The sequence below is a fragment of the Histoplasma capsulatum genome, genomic scaffold (genome assembly GCF_000149585.1).
Source record: "Histoplasma capsulatum NAm1 scaffold_1 genomic scaffold, whole genome shotgun sequence".
Lineage (NCBI taxonomy): Eukaryota > Fungi > Ascomycota > Eurotiomycetes > Onygenales > Ajellomycetaceae > Histoplasma > Histoplasma mississippiense.
In genome coordinates this window covers 6,611,066-6,634,541 of record NW_001813982.1, presented here as the reverse complement: position 1 = coordinate 6,634,541, position 23,476 = coordinate 6,611,066, and the positions used below count along the sequence as shown (strand labels likewise).

The following is a 23,476-nucleotide window of genomic DNA, read 5'->3' as shown; positions in this document are numbered from 1 at the left end:
TTCTGTCCGGCGACACTGGATGCTGTATGTGCGACGTGGACTTCATTGTTATCAGGGAGATCATCGCGTTCGCTGGGGATATTAATCAGCTGGAGTATTAGCGGTCGTCTGGTAACAATGCCGCTTCCCCTGGGTAAAAAATCTCTTCCGACAATGTTTTCGAGCACAGAAGATTTCCCCGAAGATTGTGAACCGACAACAACCTACAAAATCGTAGTTAGGGTATCAAAAAACATAAGTAAACGCCATTCTTCATAGCCTGAGCAACGCAATAGGAAAGCGACAAGAAGGTGCATACAATCTGTGGCAAGTCTAGGGAATCATTGCCAATAGTGTTGAAAACCAAATCCTGGAGCTTGTTGACCGTGACCAACAGATCATCGCCCAAAGACGCCATATTCAAAAGATGTTTGCCCGAACCCGATGACTTATCCTCAGATTACCGTTTTGCGGGACTGCAGAGGCTGCTAAAGATAGCCAGGGGGAGGGGCGTTCTGAGACGCCAGTTTGAGGTATTGAGAAATATGAAAAGTAAATCAGATATAGCCTGCAAAAAATTGAAAGAAAGGTAGAAGATTGTCGTCTTCAAGAAACTGAAGCAGGGAATAGAGTATACGCCGTTACGCGACAACAAGCAAAACGTCAAGTTCTTTGCCGGCTTCCAACGTTGTTTACAAGATCATCCATGGATTTTCTCAGGAAGCCCCAATCAGGAGGGTTAACACGTGATGCATCCAATCAGACTGAGGCTCCAAATGCCAAGACATTCGAAACCTTGGAAGGGTGCCATAGTCACGTGAATTGTCAGTTTTTCACTTTGCCTCAACTTTGAGCTATGACATCAGGATACCGGATTAGGAAATGCCCAGAGCTTCAAATTCTAGAGGCGATATGAGTATCAGGAATTTTCTCGTAGTTAATAAGATACGAGCTCAAAGTTTGAATGAGACCCCATCGCTTCCTCTCACCAATGACGATGTATTTGATCTCGTTCAACCTGTACACTATATATTCTTCATACTGTTTATATTTGGAAATCGCTTCCTCACTGCCCAGATTAAGCAAAGCCTGCGAGTTACTACACAATGGGCCGTATCATTGATATCTATCCTGGTGATGACTTTAGTTGCTCCGATTGAAATGACCTCCCATCGCTGGTCGCAACAAGTTATCCAGGAGAGGGAAACGAAATTATACTCTCCCATCCGCGATGCGTAGGCTTAACCTTCGTTTGATCAGATCAAGAACCTCGTACATATAACAAATGATATTGTCTGACCGACTTAATTTGGTTTTCAGTCTACTCGCGGCCTCCATAATTCCTGACGGTCAGTTCCGCGTCATGAATTCTAAAACGCCTCCTAGTAGTTGAGTAGGCGTGGGAACTTATGCATACTTACCACCCAACACAAAAATGCACACAGTTCTTGATGACTTCACTCCAACATTTCCGCTGCTCATAAGCTACCCATCAACTCACACAACCGTAAGCTTAGGCAGCTACCTTTCCCCAGATGCCGTCCGCTCACAGCCCGTCTTCGAATTCCACCCATTTCCATCCACTCCAGATCCAGATCCATCTCCAAGTCCAGCCCCGGCACCCCAGCCTGACCATCCCACAAAATTCTACAGCATAGTTCTCACCGATCCAGATGCAAAGAGCCGCAAACACCCCATCTGGAGCGAAGTGTGTCACTGGGTCGTGAGCAATATATCGAGCCCCGGGTATTCTAGTTTTCAAGGACACATTGGCAGGAACTCAGACAGCTTCACTGGCACAACCTTGTCATACACTCTCACCGCGCAAATCCTGAAATCCTACCTTCCCCCGTCACCCCTGATATGCACCGGTTACCACCGGTATGTTTTCGTGCTGCTGGAGGGTGACGCGGCAACTGCGTGCAATGTGAATGCCCCAAGAGAGCGGAAGCATTGGGGCTATGGCGGAGTGAGGCTGGGTGTGCGGAATTGGGCGAAGGAGTATGGACTGGAGGCTGTGGGAGCTACATTCTTCTATGCGAAGGCGGCTGAGGGGGAATGAATGATTAGTTGAGTTATAACATACATATCAATGTCAACAGAGTTATTACTTTGTTAGGCACCAGCTTGATCTTGTTACTTATTATCATTGTTTGTGCCGCTGGGCTTAATTGGATTTGCTAGGTGTGGGTTTTTGGGTAAGGAAGGTGAAATTGGAAATTGGAAGCTGAATGATTTTCTGCTGGTGAAAGCTAGCAGCCAGTATTACTGGTATGATTATGTATTTTGTATAACTACAACAAAGCTCTCAATAAAATGATATATATATTTTTATTTATTTATTTATTTTTTTTTTTTTTAAACACTCATGCCAGGATATTCTGGTTGCCTCACTTTAATTCTGAGAACAATATTGATTTACTAACTAGGTAAACAAACTGAAATTTTGTTACTTTGCACATCCGCAACACACAAAGATGGTGGAAATGTTAAAGAGTTAGTTACCAGTCTAATGTCAAGGTTTCACAAGTGGATGCAAGGAGAGAAAGGAAAACATAATATAAAATCAGCTGCAAAAAAAATAAATGTCAATATAATTGACGGCAAAATTGAAGCATTAAATGCTGGTTTTGCAGGCAAGTAAAACTGTGTCACAGGAGGCATTCTGAGCTTATCCGGGCTTTTAAAAGGGGTTTCAGGAATCAATCCAGTGCAACATAATTAGATGGGAAAAGACCACGTTGGCCGTTGTATTCACCATGCCCCTGTCTTCGTCGGGGAATTCCTGTTGAGAGCAAAATATATTATCCATGTGGTGGGTTTAGGAGGGTAATAGGGCTTATAAGCTGGAAGTCTTTTAAAAAGAACAAATTTTTTTTTTTTTTTTTTTTTTTTTTTTTGAAAGGGATTGGAAGGAAAAATGGAGAAAAGCTTACAATATTGGTGATCCTCGCACCCTCAGGGAAACCAAGCTCATTATCCTCGGCAGCCTCATAATCATACTGCGCAGTTGCTGTCCTTCCAGTTGTACCCGGCTGCGCAACCCCTGAAGTCGTATCCGGTTGTGCATCTCCTCCAGAGCCATATCCGGACCCTGACGCGGGGGCCGGCTGGTCCGGGGCCGATGCAAGCTCAACATAGTTTTGAGGGAACAAACCACGGTCGCCACGCGCGTTCACACCCATCCACCAATCATCACTAACCATATCGATTTCAGTGACATACTCGCCCTCAACCAGATCAATCTCGTTGTCCTCTGCCTTTTCGTAATCGTAAATGACAAGTGCACGGATTGATTCGCTGGATTTTGTCGCCGCCGGCGACTCCGGATGGAGCGCGGCTGCACCGCTCTGGGCAACGGCCCGAGCGTCGTTGTGTGTAAGTTCATCGTCCAGGTCATCTTCACGGGGAAGTTGCGTTTCGAGGGAGCGGACTGGTAGTGCGGTTGGGGGGGAAAACTGCTCTTCATGTGCATCGGGTATCTTCTCAGCTGCGGATCCCATACCTACGGGCATTGCAACTCTAATGGGTGAGCCTGGAACGGAAGTGGGAGATTGCGGCGTTGGAGAACGGGGCTGCGGAGGCGGACTCGGAATGGGTTCGGGTTGACCCTCGTAGAGTTGTTCTGGTTCTGTAGGGCGCGATGGGAGACCTGGAATCGGGACACCACGAGGGGGATCTGGTTTATTGGTGGTATCCAACGGGGGAGGGGACGGAGCGGAGCGTTCAAAGCTAGATACTGGGGCAGCAGCGCCCATTGGGGGGGCGTTTGCAAATCGATCACGAATAGAGCCGACCCCTCTGTGTGAGATATCTTGTTCTTCCTCGTCATCTTTTTGTGAGATATTTGTTTCATCTAGTTCGCTGCCAGAACGTCGGTGGCCTGCACCATTATCTCCCGTCTGGGCTGTTTGAATTGGTGCCCACGATTTGCCAGTATATGAGCTTTTCCATCCAGCTCCGCCACTGGACTGGCTTTGCAGTGGCTGTTGGTTCCCAACAGGCGAAGAAGCGCTCTCCACTGCACTGCCTCTCTCCCGAGCTTTCTTTTCAGCCCAGAGCTGCGCTGGTGTTTTACCCCCTTGGTCAGCAAATGTCCGGCTTGCACCGGACATTGTAGTAGCGTTTGTGGTTGGAGCTACGCCAAATCCTCCAGGAACTGGAGCTTTTGTACCAGTAAAAGTAGAAGCGCCCGAAAATTTATTGGCAACTTTCGGTTTGGGAAGAGTCGTCAGCCGATCCGAAGATGAGAATGCAGCAGACCGTTCCGCAAGGGTTCTTCGTTCCTCACTACCTCCTGAACCCCCCGTTATTGCGGGAGACAGATTCCTAGGTGATGCTTGAGAGCCATCTGATGGCCCCTGTGCTCTTGCTCTAATCGCGGCAATATCTACCTTTCCAACTGGTTCGTAGGCACCTTTTACCGGTTCGGGACGGTCATCGTGTGACTGACCGGATTCACGAGCTTGTCGACGGATGGCAGCAATATCAACTTTTCCAACTGGTTGGTAAGTTCCTTTTATAACGGCGCTCGAAGGATTTTCATCCGTGGGGCGATGCTCGAACTTTGATACGCTCGGCTTCTGCGACATGATTTCCTGCATGTTTACCTTCGTTGGCTGATATGCAGGTTTGACCTTTTCAAGCTGAGTTCTTGTAACCGGCGGCGCATCTGCTCCCCAGCCATCGTCATCGACATCTTCCTGGGCACGTGCTGCCGTTCGGTGTGTTCCAGCCAAAGGCTTGAAAGCGCCGCCAGACCGAGAAGGAGTAAAAACTGGCTTTGATGCGACGGTCGGCTTGGGACCGGGTTTCGTGGGTACTGCGGCATCTCCTGCAGAGTATTTTGATCCAGAGGAGTCGGCAATTTTTTGTACAATGCTCTCGGGAGTAAGATCCCGGTCCGAGCGAGCAGTAATTTGAACATGGTATCCCTATAGTTTGTCAGTATTTTATAGGTACAACCGGCCGGCAATGGTGATAGAACACACATGTAAGAGCTTAGAAACAGCAGCCAGATGACTTGTAAAATAACCTTTTGTTCTCTCCGGGACTCCCTCGCCGCACCAGCCAATCAGGACATTTTTAGGTAGACCAGTGTTTGGATCTTTAACTTTCACATACGCAAACTGTACCCTGCCGTCGGAAAAATCCTCGATAAGATCTTCAAGTTCCCCTTCTGTTCGAATCGGTTAGCCGTGTTTTGGATTCCCGTAGCTGGTTCCACGGATGGGACAATAGTATACCTCCGCTGCTTTGGACTTTTAAGACGCTTTCCTTCCCTGCACTATCTTGCTGGAATGCATTGACCAGAGGTGTTGATACCACAAATACCGCCCATTGCCCATATGTTGGTGAAGCAGCAGCTGGTCCGGTTGGAGCTGAAGCCTCTACCACTGCACGGTAACTTTTCGAGATTGATGGTCCATTGGTGGACAGGTTTAGGGTCGCACATGGTGAGGTGGGTGTGAGGAGCGAAGGTATCCGGTGAGAACCCGGAAAGAGGATAAAAAGGATTAAACAAATAATTGCCAGCAGCAAAGGTGCTTTAGACTGTGGTCAAGCCAATGATATTGAATCAACTTTAATGCGCCGGCTCCCCAGGGACACCTATGAGAAATGGCTGCCTTGGGAACTCTTCACAAGTTTGCTTTCGGGTATGAAGGAATCAACCATGTGGTATAGGAGCTACTAACCACCTATGTCTCGGAATTCCAACCAAGTAGTTCAGTGCAGTCCCTCCTCAACTGATGGCTGGGAGTAAAAATGGGCGTTGTTCCACTTGGGATACGGAGTAAAGGTAAAGAAAGGGAATGCCTCAAGTGGTTGGAGAAAAGCTGCGGTGGATGGGCAGGTGAATGACGAACAGCAGTGAAAAAAAAAAAAAAAAAAAAAACAGAATGGTTACAGATATCAAACTGCCTGGGCCTAGATATTGAAACAATCAGTCCAATTTGGATATCCTCTTGTTTCCCAGGTGTGTTTCTTCCTGTTGCGTTTCCTGAAGGTTTTGGCGAGTGGGAACTAGCTGAGCCACACCGCTGAGTAAGACAGTTGTGGAGAGGCTGATGTAACTAATGTCTCTGTATGTGAGTGGCGCAGCGAGCTGCACCAGTGGAATACACGTGATAATTTGCTGGGCACACCCGACGCCCGTCTTGATTGGGTGTAAGAGTGAGGCGTGGTCGGACAAACCCCGCTCCGAGCTGGTCCTGATATTTTTCCCAACCTCCATCGCCATCAACAACAACGTGCCGCAATGAGTCCATTCCAGCTACCATCTCCTATCATGCACCACGCGCAATATCCGTATTTGTCATTATTTTTCCTGAATATCCTGTTTCCAAGTGTATGTGTAGCGTGGCTGCCAGCTACATATCTTGCTGATTCTGGTTTCCTCGCTGCAACGTTACTCTTGCGCGATCTGGCCTGATTTGTTTCTGTGCTCCTCTCCAAAGACAACTTCCAATGCAATTCTCTTCTCGTTCTCGCTCTCCTGACTTATCTTTTCATCGCTGTGTATGTTAGGGAGCTGCATCTCGTCATCGTTCGAGCTGTGATCTCCTCCCTTGTTGCATTTTATTCCTTGAAGCCTGGGTGCCGACTTTGTGGCTCTTTGGGATCTTTCTTTTCTTGTCTTGCATTTTCATCCTCTTTACGGAGTAGTGTTTCACTGTCTCTCCTTCATAGCGGTGCCTGGTTTTGCCATCTTGTGTTTTCAATTCCCCTTGCTCCCCTCTGGCTAACCACCTCCCAAGGAGCATTGATCCAAGTGTCCTTGGACCATCGAACGCATTTACTCGGACCGGTCTTTCCTGTTATCATTTTTCGGCTCCGGTGAATCCAAATGGACCTCATCTTTTGTTGTGTCCGCTTGATCCACTGCTGAGTCTCTGTCTTTCTACCTTTCCACTCCTCGTTCAAGGACATACCCACCTTGGAGTGTGATTAATTTTGATCCCTCTTCGCTTTCTTTTTGTTTTGCAAATCGTACCTGCAACTGTGGGTGTTGCCCGGGAACCATGCCAGAAACTACTTCATCGCCCGATAATGGCGGCTCTCCGTTTGATCCTTACACGTCCGATGTCACCATGGAGAAAACCCATTCTCATCAGCAATCCAATGGTTCAGCATTTGATATGAATACCGCTAGTTTTCAGCAACACCCTCCAGAGGCTGGTGTGACGATTGGTCATGCCTCTAATCTACAAAGCCCGATATCTCGTCACTTTCCTGGTCAAAAAGCCAATAATTATAATGCCCAAGTCAAGAAGGTTCGGAAACGAAAGCGGCCGACAAGTGACTTGGATAAGTCCCCCGGTTCTAGCGAATATTCTGAGAGACGCGATGGTATGCCTAGTCTGGCCCTCTCTCGCGAGTCAAATGCAGCAGCAATTCCTCAGGCCAGTTTCAAACGTGTGAAATCCATCGAAGTGAATGGGCCATATTCCCCTCCCACGGAGGAGATCCACGCTTCGGGAACAGTGTCCTTTGGATCTATACTCCCTGGAGAAATATGGCAGCATATCTTTACATTTCTTCCTCCTACCTCACTAGGTAAACTTTTGTGTGTAAACCGGACATTCAGGTCCCTTCTCACCCCAAGTGAGACAGAGTTATCGAGTTTTCCTCAAGCATCAGGATTGTTGAAATATTTAAACCCTAATTCCATTTGGTCTATTTCTCGCAGAGCGTTCCACCCGGGAATGCCACGTCCAATGTCTCTTCAGACAGAGTTAGAAATGTGGAAGCTTATCTATGGAAGCAATTGCCAGTTTTGCGGAAAGCTCAGTTCTTGTTCATCCTCAATGGATAGCACAATATGGGAAGCCGGCCCTGGTCTTGATGGAGTCCGCATTATCTGGCCCTTCGGTATTCGATCCTGTGGAGAATGCGTACAAGTCGAATCTCAAAAGGTTTCTCTATCTTACACCCTTTCTTGATTTTGATCAGCGAACTAACTCGATACTTAGGAAATGGACCTTTTGTTCTCTTCTAATCTCCCATCTATGCTAATTCCATCACTCCCTTTCGCGTTCTTTACCTCTTCGATGCATTTTATTTCCTCAGTAATTTTGCGCAACAATCAGCCCCCAGGCGACATTTCACTGACTAAATATTTTTACAAAGCCCATGTTGATGACATGAGACGTAAGTTTGAGGACGTTAAATTACTTGGCCCTGCCGCCACAGAAGAGTGGATTAAGGGCCTGGAATGCAATGGCAAGGACAAACTCGCCGATGCTGCCCGTTGGGAACAATGGGAAGCATCAGGCGGTATTCGATCCATTAGGCTTACCCGTGGAACCCTAAACGGAGCCCCTTTGCAGGTATCTTCTGCGGATTCGGGTGCAAAAAATGAGGCTATTGATACAACCTTTGGACATTCCGAACATTCTTCTCCACTCACCAATGGTCGAGCTACCGACGACCAGGGCAGTCCAGCGACAGTTTCAAGTACTTCTGGTAAGTATTGAAAACCTGCGGCGCACTTAAATTCCCTGCACAATGTTGTTTGGTTTCATGTTTTTTCAGTTATGTTCCTTTTCTTTTCTCGCCCTCGTGCCTTGCCTTTTATGTGTCTTCACGCTTATACCAAATTATACTTGTAGGCTCCAAACTTCCTCTACGTCCTTTGAGTCGCGATTCAAGCCAACCTTTACCCTCCTCAAGTTCTGCACATCACCCGCGCACTGAACGTAGCCTTCGAGAAGTAAATGAAGCGAAAGCAAGCCGTAAAGCTGAAATAGAGCGGCGTTGCTTGGATCTTGTTCCCCCATTGACACCAGCTGTTCTCAGCCACATGGATTCGTTCTCGGCTGCAATCCAAATTCCTCACCCGTTTACTGACCGTGACTGGGATATTTTGAAACCTCGTTTACTGTCACAGCGGGATGTTGCGGAACGTCGAGAACTCGAAAGGGTAAAGCAAGATCAGATTTTTCAGGCAAAGTCCGAGGAGCGTCGGCAGCAAGATGCTCAATTCAAAGAGGCTAAAGAGCAGCTAGACAGAGAATGGGATGAGGCTCAGAAGCCTATACGAGAGCGTATGGCATTATATGCTGATGAAATAATCCGCGAAGGATGGCGTGGCGGGGATGCGGTTACCAAAGAAAAAAGTGCGAAATTTGCGGCTGATGTCTTGATTTATGTCAAGGACAAGTTCTACAGGGACTTGGCGCAAGAGGATGCCAAAGCTCGCAACGCCGGAAAACCCATTCCGGAGGATCCGCCCGGAGCTCCGCCGACCCGAAAACTCATACTCGAAAACATGAAGTTCATTTTTGATACCAAGATAAAACCACTGACAGAACAATTTCAGAAAGAACTATTCTTGTGCAATGGAAACGGCTGCGAAGCAAATACCAAGTTTTACGGTTTCGAGGGTGTGATCCAGCATTATGCTGCCAAACACACTAATGTTCTCAGTTTGGGCAGCGTCGTTGTTCATTGGCGCGCTGAGTGGCCTGAACATTCCCCCTTCCATCCCAATCCCACTGCCGCTAAAGCTCTGTTCTTTGCAATGCCCCGCCCAATCGTGGGGCATAACCTTGGTTACCCCAACCAGCCGCATGGCCCCATGTATATGTCTGGTCCAGATCAGGGACACCACCATCTACCAGACGGAGGGCCAGGTTACCCGCAGCCTTCGCCTGGACCTTACAGTCGTACCCCATTTGGAACTCCATATGCTTATGGATCCGGTCCATACAGACCACCATCCCCTCCTCCTCCTCCATTTTATCCTAACCAGTCTGCAAATTTTGCGTATTCAGCACCCCAACCTGGCTATCCCCCTAGCGGAGCTTACGATCCATATGGCCCACCTCAGGCTCCGAATCCAGTTTACGGCTCGCCCTATCCGGGGCAGGCTTATCCGCCACCGTACCCGCCACCTCCTGATTCAAGAGCAGCTCAACCGTACCAGCCACCCCCATACCCACCTCCAGCTGCTGGACAACCGCCTTTTGGTGCTCCATATCCTGCTAACTCCCATCCAACGAGAAGAAGCGGAACCCAGGGGCACAATTCAAACCCCAACAGTCAAGCCTTTGGCATTTACCAGACCCAACTCGATGATATAGCTAAGAATGCTCGCAGCATCTGGAATGGAACATCTGGTATCAAAGATTTGCCACACAATGTTCGCGCTCATGTCCTTATCCACCATGTTGTTTCTCGGTTCGTGGAAAGGTTTGGCAACGAACCTCCATTGACCCTTTTCGCCGACGGGTTAAGCAGTCATGCTCAAATGAAACCAATAAAAAATCTCAGCGGATTGGTATGCAAAGCTTGCAATGACGCTGAGATTTCTGGAAGACACCATCGCCACGATGTAGGTCGTACCGACCGCAAGATATATACTCTTCCGGCTTTAGTTAGTCATTTCCAATCCATGCATCTTGACCGTCCGAAGTCAATTGCTCCACATCCTCGCCCAGAGCCACGGCGGCTGGAATGGCAATACGACATGCTACTCGTTCCTGACAACCAAACCGTTTCAGAATTGGTCGATGCTCCTGGTATGGACGACACCAAAATGCAGCTGGTGTCGGCAGCTTTCCCTTGGGTGTTCCCACATGTTACATCGACGAACCATACACCAGCTTCAAACGTGAGTGGTAAGAGACGGCCTGAACCGCGCGACTCCAAACAACCTAATCGCGCATACACCACAAATGCTCGCTCCAAATTTGCGGAACAGAATACAACTGGTACCAATCCGAATTTGCCTCACCCAAATCATGGTCTAGAGGTTGCGGTAGATGACTTCCCTAGATTTGTGGAATCTCCTGTTACAGACAATAATAAACCCGCGGATCCGCCGAAGGACGACGAATATGACCCCCATAAGCCTGCCTTCGTTGAACCAATAAGAGATCAGCATGGTCGAGTGGATACTCGCAGACCAAGGCAAAATCAACCATCCACGATTTCTTCCAAGGAGAGGCCCCACAATCCGCGCGCTCAAGATCAGACTCATGGGAACAGGTATCCTCCTGGAACAAAATTTCAGCGAAGTCAGCCTAGTGACGTGGATCGAGCGAAAAGCAATCCTTATGCCGATCGGCATCAACACAATATATCTAAGTCCTCGTCAAAACCATCCTCTCAATATAGAGATCGCCCGCCCAAGTCTATCCATGCCAATTCCTCTGTAACTGCCGAGTCATCCAACGAATTCCACAAAAATAGAACGCCTGTGAAGAGCGTTTCAGAGGATGGCGAAGTGGAGGAAGCAGGTCATCCACAAGAGCATTGCCTTGCGGCAGGAATCTCGTTGCACGAAGAAATGACAGATGCGGAACGATTCTTGAGCAGCTTCGTTCCTGGCCAAGAAAACGAAGAATTCAAGAAGGTGCCGTCTCGGGGTTCTGAACGTAGGCCAGATGAAGCCCCTCGAAGCAAGTGGCTTGAGGGAACGGAACTTAATGACCGCCGTTGGCGCATTGATGGAGGCTCTGGAGGGACAGCTGAAAGCAGTGTTTCAGGAACTCCTACTCGTAGCAAACAACACAGTTGGAATAGGGCCACAAGCCCTACAATTGAAGGCTTTCGTGAATATGAACCCAAGCGTGAACATTATGCTTCATCTAGGCACGGCGAGGAGCGGTCTCCGGAGCCTACCGACGTTCGTCATGGAAGGAAAGGCATAAGTTTCTCAGAATCAAGGCACCAGTCTGATTACCATGCGAGACGACCTCACAGCAGGTTCGACAGATATGAAGCGCAAAGACAAGGTTCTCACCGCCCACGTTCCCGTTCACCAATTGCCCGTGATTCACTTCCCGTTGAATCTACGTACTACCGTGATCGTAGCCCTATACCACCCAGAACTCGGCAACGCCCCGTCTATGCTGGCCACGCTTCGGATCCATACTTTGACAGAGCCGCAGCAGACCAAAACGTGGCGTACGCTCGTCTGCACCCTCGTGGAACTTATCAGTATGTAGAAGAACAGCGATATGTGGAACCACCCTACGACGGTGCTGTAGAATATATTCCTGTTAGGGTTGGTGGGCGTGAGCACAAAAACACTGGTGCATATTACATAGAACGGTCCGTACAGCGAGAAGTACCGAAGGAATATGTCGACTACGAAGTGGACTACCCGCGCCAACCTGGGTTAATGGAACCCCACAACCAGTATTACCCCGGGGAGTCTGCCTCTTCAAACACAGTACCTCGCCATCCCCGATATCGTTAACAAGATGACTGTTTTGTTGAGTCTTTCGGATATACTCTTTTTAATTAGCATGTTCATGATGCTATATTCGTGTTGACTTCAGGTGAGGATCGGTTTTGCTGAGGCTAACATAACAATCGCCGCGTGTTTTCTAACACACCCATCGACGGATTTTTTCTTCTTATTTTTCCTTATCTTTTTCTCTCTTTCTCTGCCAGTAAAATTACTGCAGTGCTCAATCAATTCAAAGAAAATCATTTTCCTTTCATACAGCAAGGAGGAATTCTTTCGTCTCCATTGTTACTTTTCTTTAATTTTGCTTTTTCGTTGTTACTTTATTACTTTTATTTTCCCTGATTATCCGTCCCCATACTCTTCCACTACCCTCTCTGGAAGATTATCATCTTGTTTGGAAACTTCCGGTCTGAACCGTTTGAGCTTTTAGGCTTTGTGATCGGGTATCTCCTGATTCTGCTTAGGTATTTCTAAGTTATTTGGGGTAAAGTTTTCCTGCCACGCCTATGTCTTCTTCCTCGCCGCCTTATTCGTGAAATATTTATCTGCGGAAATCCCGAGATTTCTTTTATTTCATTTTTACCCCATCCCTTCCAGGTTTTTTCAATTCGCAAAACAACAAAAGCGGGCATTTTCATCCCAGTTCACCAAGCCATGTTCAAGTACGAACCGGACGTCAAACTGGGGCCAAACCCCCCATATTCTGGGAAATATATATAAATAAATATATATATATATATATATTTCCGGCCTGTTTTGTTTCACGAGTTTCTGTGTGCATATCCTGTAACAAAAAGGGGAAAAGCGGCCTCTTATTTTGTTACATTGGATGAGCCCATGTCGTCGTTTCAATTGTCGCCTGCGTCTTTCTTAGCTCTGTATACACCTTATGTTCAACCCTTTCATGTACTGTGCCTGTTGTCATACTGTTTATTCTTCGAATCTCTTGTAATATTAGATTGTGCTACTATGCATGCTTGAATTTTAATTGGTTTATACATTATCTTGTGAAGTAAATAAATATTTGGAGCAAGTTTTGTGGAAAAGTCAGTCGCTATGATCTCTTTAGACACGTTTCATGGGGAAGTAGTTAACACGCCTCCACTCCTGTATAAATTTCCAAAGATTTGACATCCATACCTCAACTACCAATATAAATTTATAAAGTGGTAATTCACAATCCCCTACTAGATGTATAATTTTTAAGGCATTTGCTTTTCTAGAAAGTCACATCGTATGATGTGTAAAGATTGAAAGATTTTCTCGCATAGATCTATATGAGTTGTATTTATGTTCCTACTAACTGGTAGCTGCCCTTTCCCACTTTCTACTGAGAAGACCTGATTTCTGTAATCTATGAGCAGAAGTACTTAATGATACAGACAATAACTCAACAACGTGCTGATAAGTTTAAATTTTAAACTGGCATATCATATAATATTGTAATATAGTGCATGTTGATATGTTACCAGTATTCAACAGCTCTCCCAACATTCTGGCTCTGAAGATGCATATGCAAGGAGCTGGGGTCTGGAGCCTGTGGAAACTCTCTGCCCTGTCATTTAGTTGCTGCGTAACTTACACCGCACCTTTCGTCTTTCGTCAACGGGACATCTCGTCCTCGCCACGGAGCCACTTTCACCCTCCTTTTCCTTTAAATTCTTGGTGTCTCCGATTCTGGCTACTTAAGCTTGTAGGTTTTGCTCTTAGTTCTCTTCTTAGCATTGTTGCATTGTTGTCTTGGCGTTCGGTCGTGCTTCTCCACCGCGACTCATTCGCTAGGTGAGCTTCCTTCCTTACCTCAACGTCCACGGTCTGGCATTCAAACGCTGACATTGTTGTTTTAGATCCAACCCATTTCTTGAGTTTATGTCTCAACAACGCAGGCCACAGTCTGCGCTTTCTGATTATCCTGAGCCACCAGCGCGCGATCGTGCCGAACTCCCTGTCCGTCACCCGAATGGCGGCGGATCTAATACCGAAGACGGTACCCAAAGAAGCCTTGATCCCAATGAAGAATTCAATTTACCGGAGAACCATCACATAGACGAAGAGATGGACGGGGTGCGTGATGACAGTTCATTGTCCGCCAATGTGGCACAAACTATGCTTCCCCGCGACTGGCAGCGGAGGACAGCCACGTATGACTATGCGTACGAAAAGTCTCTGAGCCATGCGGAGTCGAAACTATTCTACCAGCGACATCAACTCGGGTCCAAATATGCGGATGGCGAATTTCCCCAGAGCGCGACTATGTCTTACCCATCAACGACCGTGCCTAACATGCCGGCTGGGGAAGGTGAATTTTCAAGTAGGCCCGCAAGTATAGCATCGCGTATGAGTAGCCAAGGGAATGTGCCATTGGCACAAGGTCAGCACCCTGTTCCGGATACGCGCTCTGGGTACAGTCCTGTTATAAGACCCCAACCTCCTTCACCTCTGCAGCGCAAAACCTCCGGTGGTTTTGCGACTCTGGACCGATCTGCTCGAAATTTTAGCCCGCAAGCCTCGACATCCAATGAACCCAAGTCACAACTACCTTCTCTTGAGGGGACTTTTGGGACTGGCGTTGGTGCCTCTGAAGGATCCGGCGTGTTTGTGACCAACGACGATGCAATCACAACTGAACTGCGCATTATTTGCCAGAGGATCCAACTCCTTCTGGATATGAGGCGGAGGTATATTCGACTCTCATTGCAGAGAATGTCAGATAATCCACGAGATGAGCCGGGCTGGACTATATACCCTCCTCCACCCGAGCCGGCATGGGATGACGACATGTATCCTCCTGGGACCGGGAGCATGTCGAATAGTATGGTGATCAGTGGAGCCCAGCGAACTGGAATTAATTCCTCAAGTGATGCTGTTCCCCCATCTCCTGCCCGAAGGAAGCGAAAACTTGGCCAGGATATTGGTGAGGATTTTTACTTGGAGGATCTGTTGCCAGTCCCTGGAGCGTCTCCAATGACATTTGAACTTGACGCAAACAGTGTCTATCAGGTTTACGAGAATGAAGAAGCTTGCAAGCTGAAACAACCTATAGTTCATGTCCCGTCCCTTCGAGAATTTTACATGGATTTGGATACGATCACTGAGGTGTCCACTGACGGCCCTAGTAAGAGCTTTGCTTTCAAGCGACTAAGCTACCTGGAAGGCAAATTCCAGCTTCATGTGCTCCTCAACGAGTACCAAGAGATGGCAGATAGCAAAAAGGTACCCCATAGGGACTTTTACAATGTTAGGAAAGTTGATACGCACGTCCACCACTCCGCTTGCATGAACCAGAAACATCTTCTGCGATTTATTAAGAGTAAGATCAAAAAGTCTCCCGATGAGGTCGTCATGTTTAGAGATGGCAAGCACTTGACATTGAAGGAGGTGTTCGAAAGTATCAACCTCACGGCGTACGACCTCAGCATTGATACTCTCGACATGCACGTAAGTTTATTTCCTCCCATTCTACATGCGTAAAGATCAATTCTCATCGCAGTTCCACATGATAGGCTCATAAAGATTCGTTCCACCGATTTGACAAATTCAACCTAAAATACAACCCTGTTGGAGAGTCGCGCCTTCGAGAAATTTTCCTCAAAACCGACAACTTCATTAAGGGACGATATCTCGCGGAGATCACTAAAGAAGTAATCTCAGATCTGGAATCCAGCAAATACCAGATGGCTGAGTGGCGTATATCCATTTATGGCAGATCCCTGGATGAATGGGACAAACTAGCCGTTTGGGTAGTTGACAACAAGCTATTTTCTCCAAATATCCGCTGGCTGATTCAAGTCCCTCGGCTGTATGATGTCTACAAGTCTACTGGTATGATGGAAAACTTCGAGGAAGTTATCAGAAATGTATACCAGCCCTTGTTCGAGGTGACGAAAGATCCATCAACTCATCCAAAGCTTCATATCTTTTTACAACGCGTGGTTGGTTTCGATAGCGTTGATGATGAAAGCAAACCGGAGCGTCGATTGTACCGCAAATTCCCAATTCCAAAGCAGTGGAATACCAATCAGAACCCACCTTACAGCTACTGGATCTATTTTATGTTCGCCAACATGGTGTCATTGAACACTTGGCGAAAAAATCGGGGCTTCAACACTTTTGTTTTGCGGCCTCACTGTGGCGAAGCCGGCGATCCGGATCATTTAGCTGCTGCAGTGCTCTGCTGCTATGGTATAAGCCATGGTATCCTACTGCGCAAAGTGCCGTTACTTCAGTACCTGTTTTATCTGGATCAAATTGGTATTGCGATGTCGCCTTTGAGTAACAATGCTCTGTTCCTGACTTACGATAAGAATCCATGCGCGAGCTTTTTCAGGCGGGGTTTGAACATTTCCTTGTCGACTGATGATCCTCTGCAGTTTGCTTTCACCAAGGAGCCGCTGATTGAGGAATATGCTGTTGCCGCACAGATATACAAATTTAGCGCTGTGGACATGTGTGAATTGGCAAAGCATTCCGTTGACCAATGCGGATTCGAACTCTCGCTCAAGCATCGATGGTTAGGGCCGACATGCCACCGACCTGGGGTTGAAGGTAACAATATGGCGAAGAGTAATGTGCCGGATATTCGCGAGCAATTCAGGCATGAAACATTGCTGGGAGAGTTGTCATTGTAAGTACTTTTTTCCTTTCCTTTAACATCTCCTGTTTATTTTTGATGAAAACTTGGTCACTGAGAATGCGTTTTGCACTAGAATCGAAAGATATGCCTCGCTCTCATCTACTCCAGCAATACGGCCATCATCGCAATCACAGGCTTCCTTGACAAACCCTGTATCAACGCTAGGTAAACCTAATGTCCCCGGTCCCCATCTCACAAAGTCTTTGCAGACAATCACTAAACGGACATCGTGATAGGCCAAATACTTGATTCCTCTCTCCCACGCCCAGCAATGTCCGTTCATCAATCAAATCCCTCGGCCCCCAATTTCCCAACAACCCCCGCTCGATTCCCAACCTCTCACTCCAGCACAGACCTTTACTCCCAATACCAGCACGCACAAACACAATCGCAAGTACAACCTGGAGCTACAACAGCATCCGGAAGGCTGGAAACCAAGCTAAACCCTTCCTCCTTTTTCAATACCCAGGCTGTGAGCCAGACGCCTGGCCAAATCGCCTCCTCATTCGCACCAGCACAAGCACTAGACCCCGCCGCTGCCTTCCCCACGAACCCTTTAACCTCTGTAGGCACTTTACCTGAACACGGGATATTCCCGGGAATTGTGCACGCACACGTACGCCGCGGCACGGATCTGGGAAGCGGAGAGGCCGCCGGTGCCAACGCTGATGGAGATAGCCAGCAAAAGCCACAACATGAACAACAGCAAGAGCAAGTGAAAGATAATAATAAGCATGAGTTTGATGATAATGGTGATGATAGCGACGATGATGAGGACGGTGATGAAGATGGAGAGGCGGAGAGAGGGAAGGAATGGACCTGGGGAGAGGATGGGGTCGCGGAGGAGGAGAGATATTATCACGATCTCCACCACGACGATGACGATGGTGTGCTTCCTTGGGTATGAATAAATAGATCGTGGGGTATTATTTTAGTATGGTTTTTGACATAATAATTTTTTATGTTGATTTGGTATAGTTCCATGTAAATTGAATCGAGGTTTGACGATTGGTGAATGGGAGAGACGGAGTTTTTTCCATTACTTTCATTTTCTACTTTTGGGGTTTCCATTATCCGCTTTTCATCCTTTTCCCCTCCTGGGTTCTTCTTGATCCCTCACCGCCCTCCCACCTTCATCCTCCAGTGACCCATTGCAGTTCTTGGAAAAGGGAAATAAATTCAAAGCATCCCCCCTTTTCTTCTAATCTTCTAATCCTGTTCGATTTTCAACCCTCGTCTACACAGGAGTAAAAAGGTGGCAATGAAGGGTGTTGAATGATAGAAATCAAGTATTTCATGAATCTTTACTATTCTTTACTCCACATGCCAATTTTATTTGTTTATTTGGCTTATTTAACTTTGAATACATAGTTAACTTATTTGAGACGGAACCAGCCATTCATGCGAGTGAAAGCACAAAAAAAAAAAAAAAAAAAAAAAAAAAAAAAAAAAAATTTAAAATAAAATAAAAAGAAAAAGGAGGTTCCCCCCATCGGCAAATGGAATCCTCTCATGAACGCAAAAACAAAAACAGCCAGTATAAATTTCTACATAAGGAAGATGAGTATCACGAAAAGCGGATTTGCAATGTATATATATATATATCCAACATTACCAGAATATAAATTTCTACAAATTTAGGTATATAAAAGAGAAAACCGAAAAAATAAAATATCCCCTCCCCCGACTCACTTGCTCTACTTGAAATTATATGGTGTATCGCGCCCTGTGGAGAGACATAACCTACCTTCCACGAAAAAATAGCATTCAAAAGAGGGCCGCGGGAAGAGGAAAATGTAAAGGGAATAAACTGAACAGAATACGAAATATATACCCCCAAGAATCGAACCTGCTAATCGCATAGATGTGTGTGATTGAAAAAGAAAGGAAGAAAGAAAGAAAGAACAAAGGATTAAAGAAATTAAAAATCCACGTAGAAGATAGAAAGATGGCCAACGAAAATGGAGACGACAACGCAATTCTTTCCCTATCAATATGAGGAACAGAAGAAGGGTAGATAGGGCGGAAACAATGCAAAGAGACAATGGATTAACCAGGTCCCCTTATAGCAGTATGGGTTTTGAGAAAAGGACAGAAATATTAAACAGGCTGATTATGAATAAATATATGCCAGCCAGCCAGCCTATCCGTAGACAAAAGGACAGGAAAAAGAAAAATAAAAAATAAAAATAAAAACAGAAAAACCCAAAAGTCCCAGGCAGACCGGCGCGTTAATAGGATCATCAAAAACGCCAAAGGAGCAAAAAAAGGCAAATAAAGAAACTGTTTAACTTCGTCATCCAGACAATGGTCATCATCGTACGTAAAATCATGGTAAAAGAAAGAAAAATCCGATAACGACACATAACAAGGCCAAATGATACTCAAATAGCCCAGCTGCCCCTCCGCGCTCGAGCTCCCCACGCATCCATCCCAGACCCATCGTCAGGTAACTGACACCCTTCTGCCTTAGCCATCCTCGGCTGCTGCCTCGCCCACTCATGAATATACAGCTTCAGTGCCGTCCAGCGCACACATTTGCCGGATGACACCACATTCTCACCCGCACCAAGGCCTTCGGGGACACCCAAGTACCCCTTGGCGTTAGCGCGCTTGTCGTCTTTCCGTAGCTCCTCGATCGGGATGTGCGAGATCGTGCTGAGTTCCTCATCATAGTAGCGGGCGAGGCAGGGGTAGCCGAGAGAGAGGTAGTTGTAGATTTGGGTTACGAAGGCGTCATTGAATTCGCGTTTGATGTCTTGTTCGAGGAGGAGGAGTTCATCGACGTTGTCGAGGTCAGGGTTAGAGTCAGGTGGGGTTGTAGGGAGATGGGAAGGACTATCGAGGGTGCGCGGGGGAGCAGATCTTGTGGCGGTGTTGCTGGCGGTGGTGGTCATGGTGATGCTGGTGAGGCTTTGGAAGGAGCCATTTTCATCGGTGGCAGCGGGGGTGACTATCCCAAGTCTGGGTATGACAGAGGATGATTGTTTTGGCTCATCGGTTCGGCGACATAGACCCATCCACAAGCCGCCGTTTTCGAAATCGTCATGTTGGGGGTTTGGACTCCAGAGTCCTTCACATCTTATGGGATCTATGCAATTGTCGGCATGGTGATGAGCCGGGGGATTGTCGACTTCGCATCTGGTTGCTTGGGGTGATAGGCTTTGGGGAAAGTTGATATCTCCTCCAAGCATTGGCGGGCTGGTGTATTCGCTGACTTGGTTCAATCCCATGAGGGCCTGGTGAGAAGCTTGGTGTACTTTCAAGACATCGTTTCCGGCCGCCTGTCTAGCGGCTATTGCAGCAGCTGAGAATCGGGACTGGCCTGCGTCAAACACCTTTTGGCGGGCTCTCATTTCAGATTCCTCCTTGTGTCTTCTCATTTCGTCCAGTTCCCAACTAAGATCAATGGTTGACTCACGCCGGAATTTCAAAAAATTCATTTTCAAGTCACGCAGTGATATAGCCATACTGTCGCCGCCGTCATCTGATATGTCCTCTTCTTCTCGATCAATAGCAAAATGAGAAACAGTTTGATGGACTTGTTCGTTAGGGAAAGCGGCAAGGGCTTGATCCCTCAGCAGCTTTTGTGCCGAACGTGAAGCCAGAGACAGAAAATAGCCAGAGTACCTCTCATCGCATCTTTCGCGCAATAGGCGTTCCTCCGGGTATAGTCTATTGCTACTGATATTGGAGAGAGTCGAAGGAGAGGTTGGAGGCGACGGAACTTGGGACCTCTCGGAATCCTCACTGCTATTCGATGCTATCGTTGAAAGTGCCGGGACTTGGAATGACCGCCTCTTTTCCTCTTGACGACGGAGAATATTTGCATATGAGTATCGGGACTCCGTGCTTTCTGGCGCGGACAGCTTCTGCTGTGAAGCTGAGGATGGAGATGATAGCCTATGCTCTGGATATTCTGCAGTGCCTCGTACAAGACATTTCTGACGGACAGAACGCGTTGCAGTTTCAATCAGCTGCGGGGATATTTTTTTGGACACGTCCGATCCCGAAGAGGACACTCCCGAGCGTAATGGGAGATTCTGATGAAGACGCATGTGGCCCTCAGATGAAAATCCCGTTTTGCCATTGCCAGCGACATTGTTGGGAGGGGAATCTGGATCAGTTTCTTGTAATTTATTTCGGCGGCGTTCTGACGTAGTTTCAACGAACTGTGGAGCTTTCCGACCTGCGGGCCCAGAGATCGGTTTACGGGATGACCGTGAGGTGGTCTCGATAGGTTCTGGAACAAATTTCCGTTTCGGAGAATCATCTTCCAAACATTTGGCACTTTGTATCTGGTGTTTCCTATCCTTGGAACTGCTTGTAAAACTTTCAATCCGTTGCGGCAGGGAAGCTCTCGTCATGCTTTCTGCAGACTCCCGTAACTGCGGAAGATGTCGGGGAGATGTAAGTTGGGAGGAGGTGGGTTCAGCGTGGTCGTTTGGTGAGAGTTGTTCTGGCAGGTTAGGTACAATAACCCTTTGATCATTCGCTTCGGGGAATCGATCATTTGTTGCTGATATTCTGGAAAGATCGTACTTGGATGCGAATGGGTTGGAGGATCGGGAGGAAATCTCGATGGGTTGGGGCAGTACTCCCCCTCCCGAAGGAGCGGGAGGGAGGTTTTCCGCCATGGATACGGAAAGCTAAGCAGAAGCCTTGTTGAATAGGGCTTTAAACGAGCTGGATTCTCCGTATAATAATGTCCTCGTCATATAGAGGGTATAGAGTTCCAGGGGAAGAAGAAACCTTAAGAGAAAGAAGTAAAAGTCGGAGAGACAACTGACAAGAGCCTCGACGGCAGTCTGTCAGTCATCGACAGGGGCCCTCGAGGCACAAACCAACGCAAGCTGGATGTGGTGTGTGATAGCTGTTGAGGAGGTTGTTGCGGTGAAACAATTGTTGGGAGCTGTGCTGGGAGAGGGGCAAGGTTTCGTATCTGTTGTTACCAGACAAGGGGGAAGGAATAGATTGCCTGATTATAGAATCGAATACAAAAGACACACTAGAAAGAGGTAGGCAAGTTGTAGAGAGCGAGCAAATCGGCAGAGGATACGTGATGAAGCTGTTGTTGGCATCAAACCATTGAGGTATTATAGGATGTTGATGGGATGTCTTGGCCGTTCGTCGGGCCAACTGTGGAGCCCCAGCAGCCAGCGAAGGCGATCGGACGCGTGCGCGCGGGACAAAACCGATGTCTCGGTACTCGTATTTACATTTCAAAAATAGAGTCTGCAGTTCACATGCTCGATTCATATGATTATCAATTGTGGTTTATGCACGCTTCTCATCTCAGATGGTTCTTTTTCCAGCAATATACCCTGCTTTCGCGAGCTCGGAGCTTAGTAACGTTACTAATGGGGCAGCTGCACCGATAGCTGGCAAACCCCACAGTGGGTTGATAGGCGATAAGGCGCTGTTGGGTGAAACCAGCTTGTCGGCCACGATACTGGGATATGTCGGAGATGCCTAAGGCCAATAAAGAAATCCCACACTGGAGAATCCACGGGCTGTTTTGGCTGGATACGACTCTTTTCTCTTTCTCGCTTTTTTTTATCGCAGTGGATTCAAAGAGATTGCTGAACTATAAGTGAAAAGTTGAATCACTCATTAGCACTCTAGTTCCAGCAACATTGAATAAACTTTTCTCAAAAAAACAGGAGACTGCATTTAAGCTCAAGATAGTACTAGTCTAAAACCTCTTATATCATCCCTGCTGTTCACGATTGCGATCCAAGTTCTATCATGCTATGATACGCCTCTCCTGCTCTTGCCTGCTCTTGCCTGCTCTTGCCAACTGCAAGCAGCCTGTCACTCAGCAGGTCTGCAACTGTAGCTGCGAGCCCGATCACCCCAGTCTTGGTGGCGCAGATCCGGATACCCAGGGTGGTGGACCTGAAGCTCATCTCCATGACACTCCGGTTGCCTAGCGTAAAACAAAAGGAAAAAAAAAAAAAAAAAAAGACGATTAGAGAAAAGAATGATCAGTGAACACCCGGTGGTAGAAGGGAAAAGCTTACGAGTACAGCGTGCATCGGCTTCCCTGGTCGGAACTAGCCGATTTGACTCCTTTACCGTGAGGGAACTGATCGACTATGGTAACTATGTGTTGCAATTATGGATTTTAGTGACATAAACGCTGATTCTGCTGTATTCCGTGATTTGGTTTAATCGCTCGAGATCCAAAGCTTACCGCACTGTCCGAAGGGAGTTGCGTAGTGGACGCAATGTCCCACAAAACCTGAACGGTCGCAGAGATAAAGGCCTGCGTTTGAGAGGTGATATGAGATAACAGCCTCTTCGGTCGTTTTGACTCCGTTGTTGAATTTGACCTGGATGCTTTGCTCCAGTGGTGCTGCCGAAACAGAAAGGGTGAGGGAGAGCAGGAAAGCCAGACTGATTTTGGATTTCATGTTCGACCGGGGGCAAGAAAACCTGTGCTGCTCGCTGATTGTAGATTCGGTATTTCGGGAATGGCATTCAACAAGTTGACGAGCCGATGTAGAGCTTGATGCAAATAACTGGATTTTGTCCTTTTTGAGAAGTTTCGATTTCTTTGAGGAGGAGATGAACGACTCCTCGTTGCCGTGTTTCCCTCAGCTCTGGATTTCCGAGAACTTCGTGCCGTTATGCAGCAGCGTTGTCACGAAGCATTCCGA

The 23,476-nt window shown here is 47.3% G+C and overlaps 7 protein-coding genes across 7 annotated transcripts in view; 3 read left to right on the top strand and 4 right to left on the bottom strand.

Moving 5' to 3' along the window:
* HCAG_01882 (hypothetical protein) overlaps positions 1-397 on the bottom strand; it is a gene marked incomplete at both ends in the record, with an annotated part of 2,574 nt that extends 2,177 nt beyond the window's left edge. The window contains one exon of the mRNA XM_001544785.1: positions 299-397. Coding sequence (XP_001544835.1) covers positions 299-397 — 99 coding nt within the window. The remainder of the gene's footprint in view (positions 1-298) is intronic.
* Positions 398-1,140: 743 nt separating this feature from the next.
* HCAG_01881 (predicted protein) lies at positions 1,141-2,041 on the top strand (the record flags this gene model as incomplete). Its single annotated transcript, XM_001544784.1, has 3 exons — positions 1,141-1,214; positions 1,300-1,328; positions 1,515-2,041. 3 exons carry the CDS (start codon positions 1,141-1,143, stop codon positions 2,039-2,041), a joined length of 630 nt encoding a protein of 209 aa, XP_001544834.1.
* Positions 2,042-2,783: 742 nt separating this feature from the next.
* HCAG_01880 (conserved hypothetical protein) lies at positions 2,784-5,434 on the bottom strand (the record flags this gene model as incomplete). The annotated part of the gene is made up of 4 exons (XM_001544783.1): positions 2,784-2,825; positions 2,916-4,913; positions 4,971-5,158; positions 5,290-5,434. 4 exons carry the CDS (start codon positions 5,432-5,434, stop codon positions 2,784-2,786), a joined length of 2,373 nt encoding a protein of 790 aa, XP_001544833.1.
* Positions 5,435-7,001: 1,567 nt separating this feature from the next.
* HCAG_01879 (predicted protein) lies at positions 7,002-12,187 on the top strand (the record flags this gene model as incomplete). Its single annotated transcript, XM_001544782.1, has 4 exons — positions 7,002-7,536; positions 7,670-7,714; positions 8,110-8,445; positions 8,592-12,187. The coding sequence occupies 4 exons, from the start codon at positions 7,002-7,004 to the stop codon at positions 12,185-12,187; spliced, it is 4,512 nt and encodes a 1,503-aa protein (XP_001544832.1).
* Positions 12,188-14,050: 1,863 nt separating this feature from the next.
* HCAG_01878 (AMP deaminase 2) lies at positions 14,051-17,807 on the top strand (the record flags this gene model as incomplete). Its single annotated transcript, XM_001544781.1, has 4 exons — positions 14,051-15,619; positions 15,685-16,805; positions 17,292-17,715; positions 17,793-17,807. 4 exons carry the CDS (start codon positions 14,051-14,053, stop codon positions 17,805-17,807), a joined length of 3,129 nt encoding a protein of 1,042 aa, XP_001544831.1.
* A 1,391-nt stretch (positions 17,808-19,198) lies between these two features.
* Positions 19,199-21,451, bottom strand: HCAG_01877 (predicted protein; the record flags this gene model as incomplete). The annotated part of the gene is made up of 1 exon (XM_001544780.1): positions 19,199-21,451. The coding sequence occupies one exon, from the start codon at positions 21,449-21,451 to the stop codon at positions 19,199-19,201; it is 2,253 nt and encodes a 750-aa protein (XP_001544830.1).
* A 1,086-nt stretch (positions 21,452-22,537) lies between these two features.
* On the bottom strand, positions 22,538-23,230 carry HCAG_01876 (predicted protein; the record flags this gene model as incomplete). Its single annotated transcript, XM_001544779.1, has 3 exons — positions 22,538-22,712; positions 22,838-22,910; positions 23,011-23,230. The coding sequence occupies 3 exons, from the start codon at positions 23,228-23,230 to the stop codon at positions 22,538-22,540; spliced, it is 468 nt and encodes a 155-aa protein (XP_001544829.1).
* Positions 23,231-23,476: the final 246 nt, after the last annotated feature.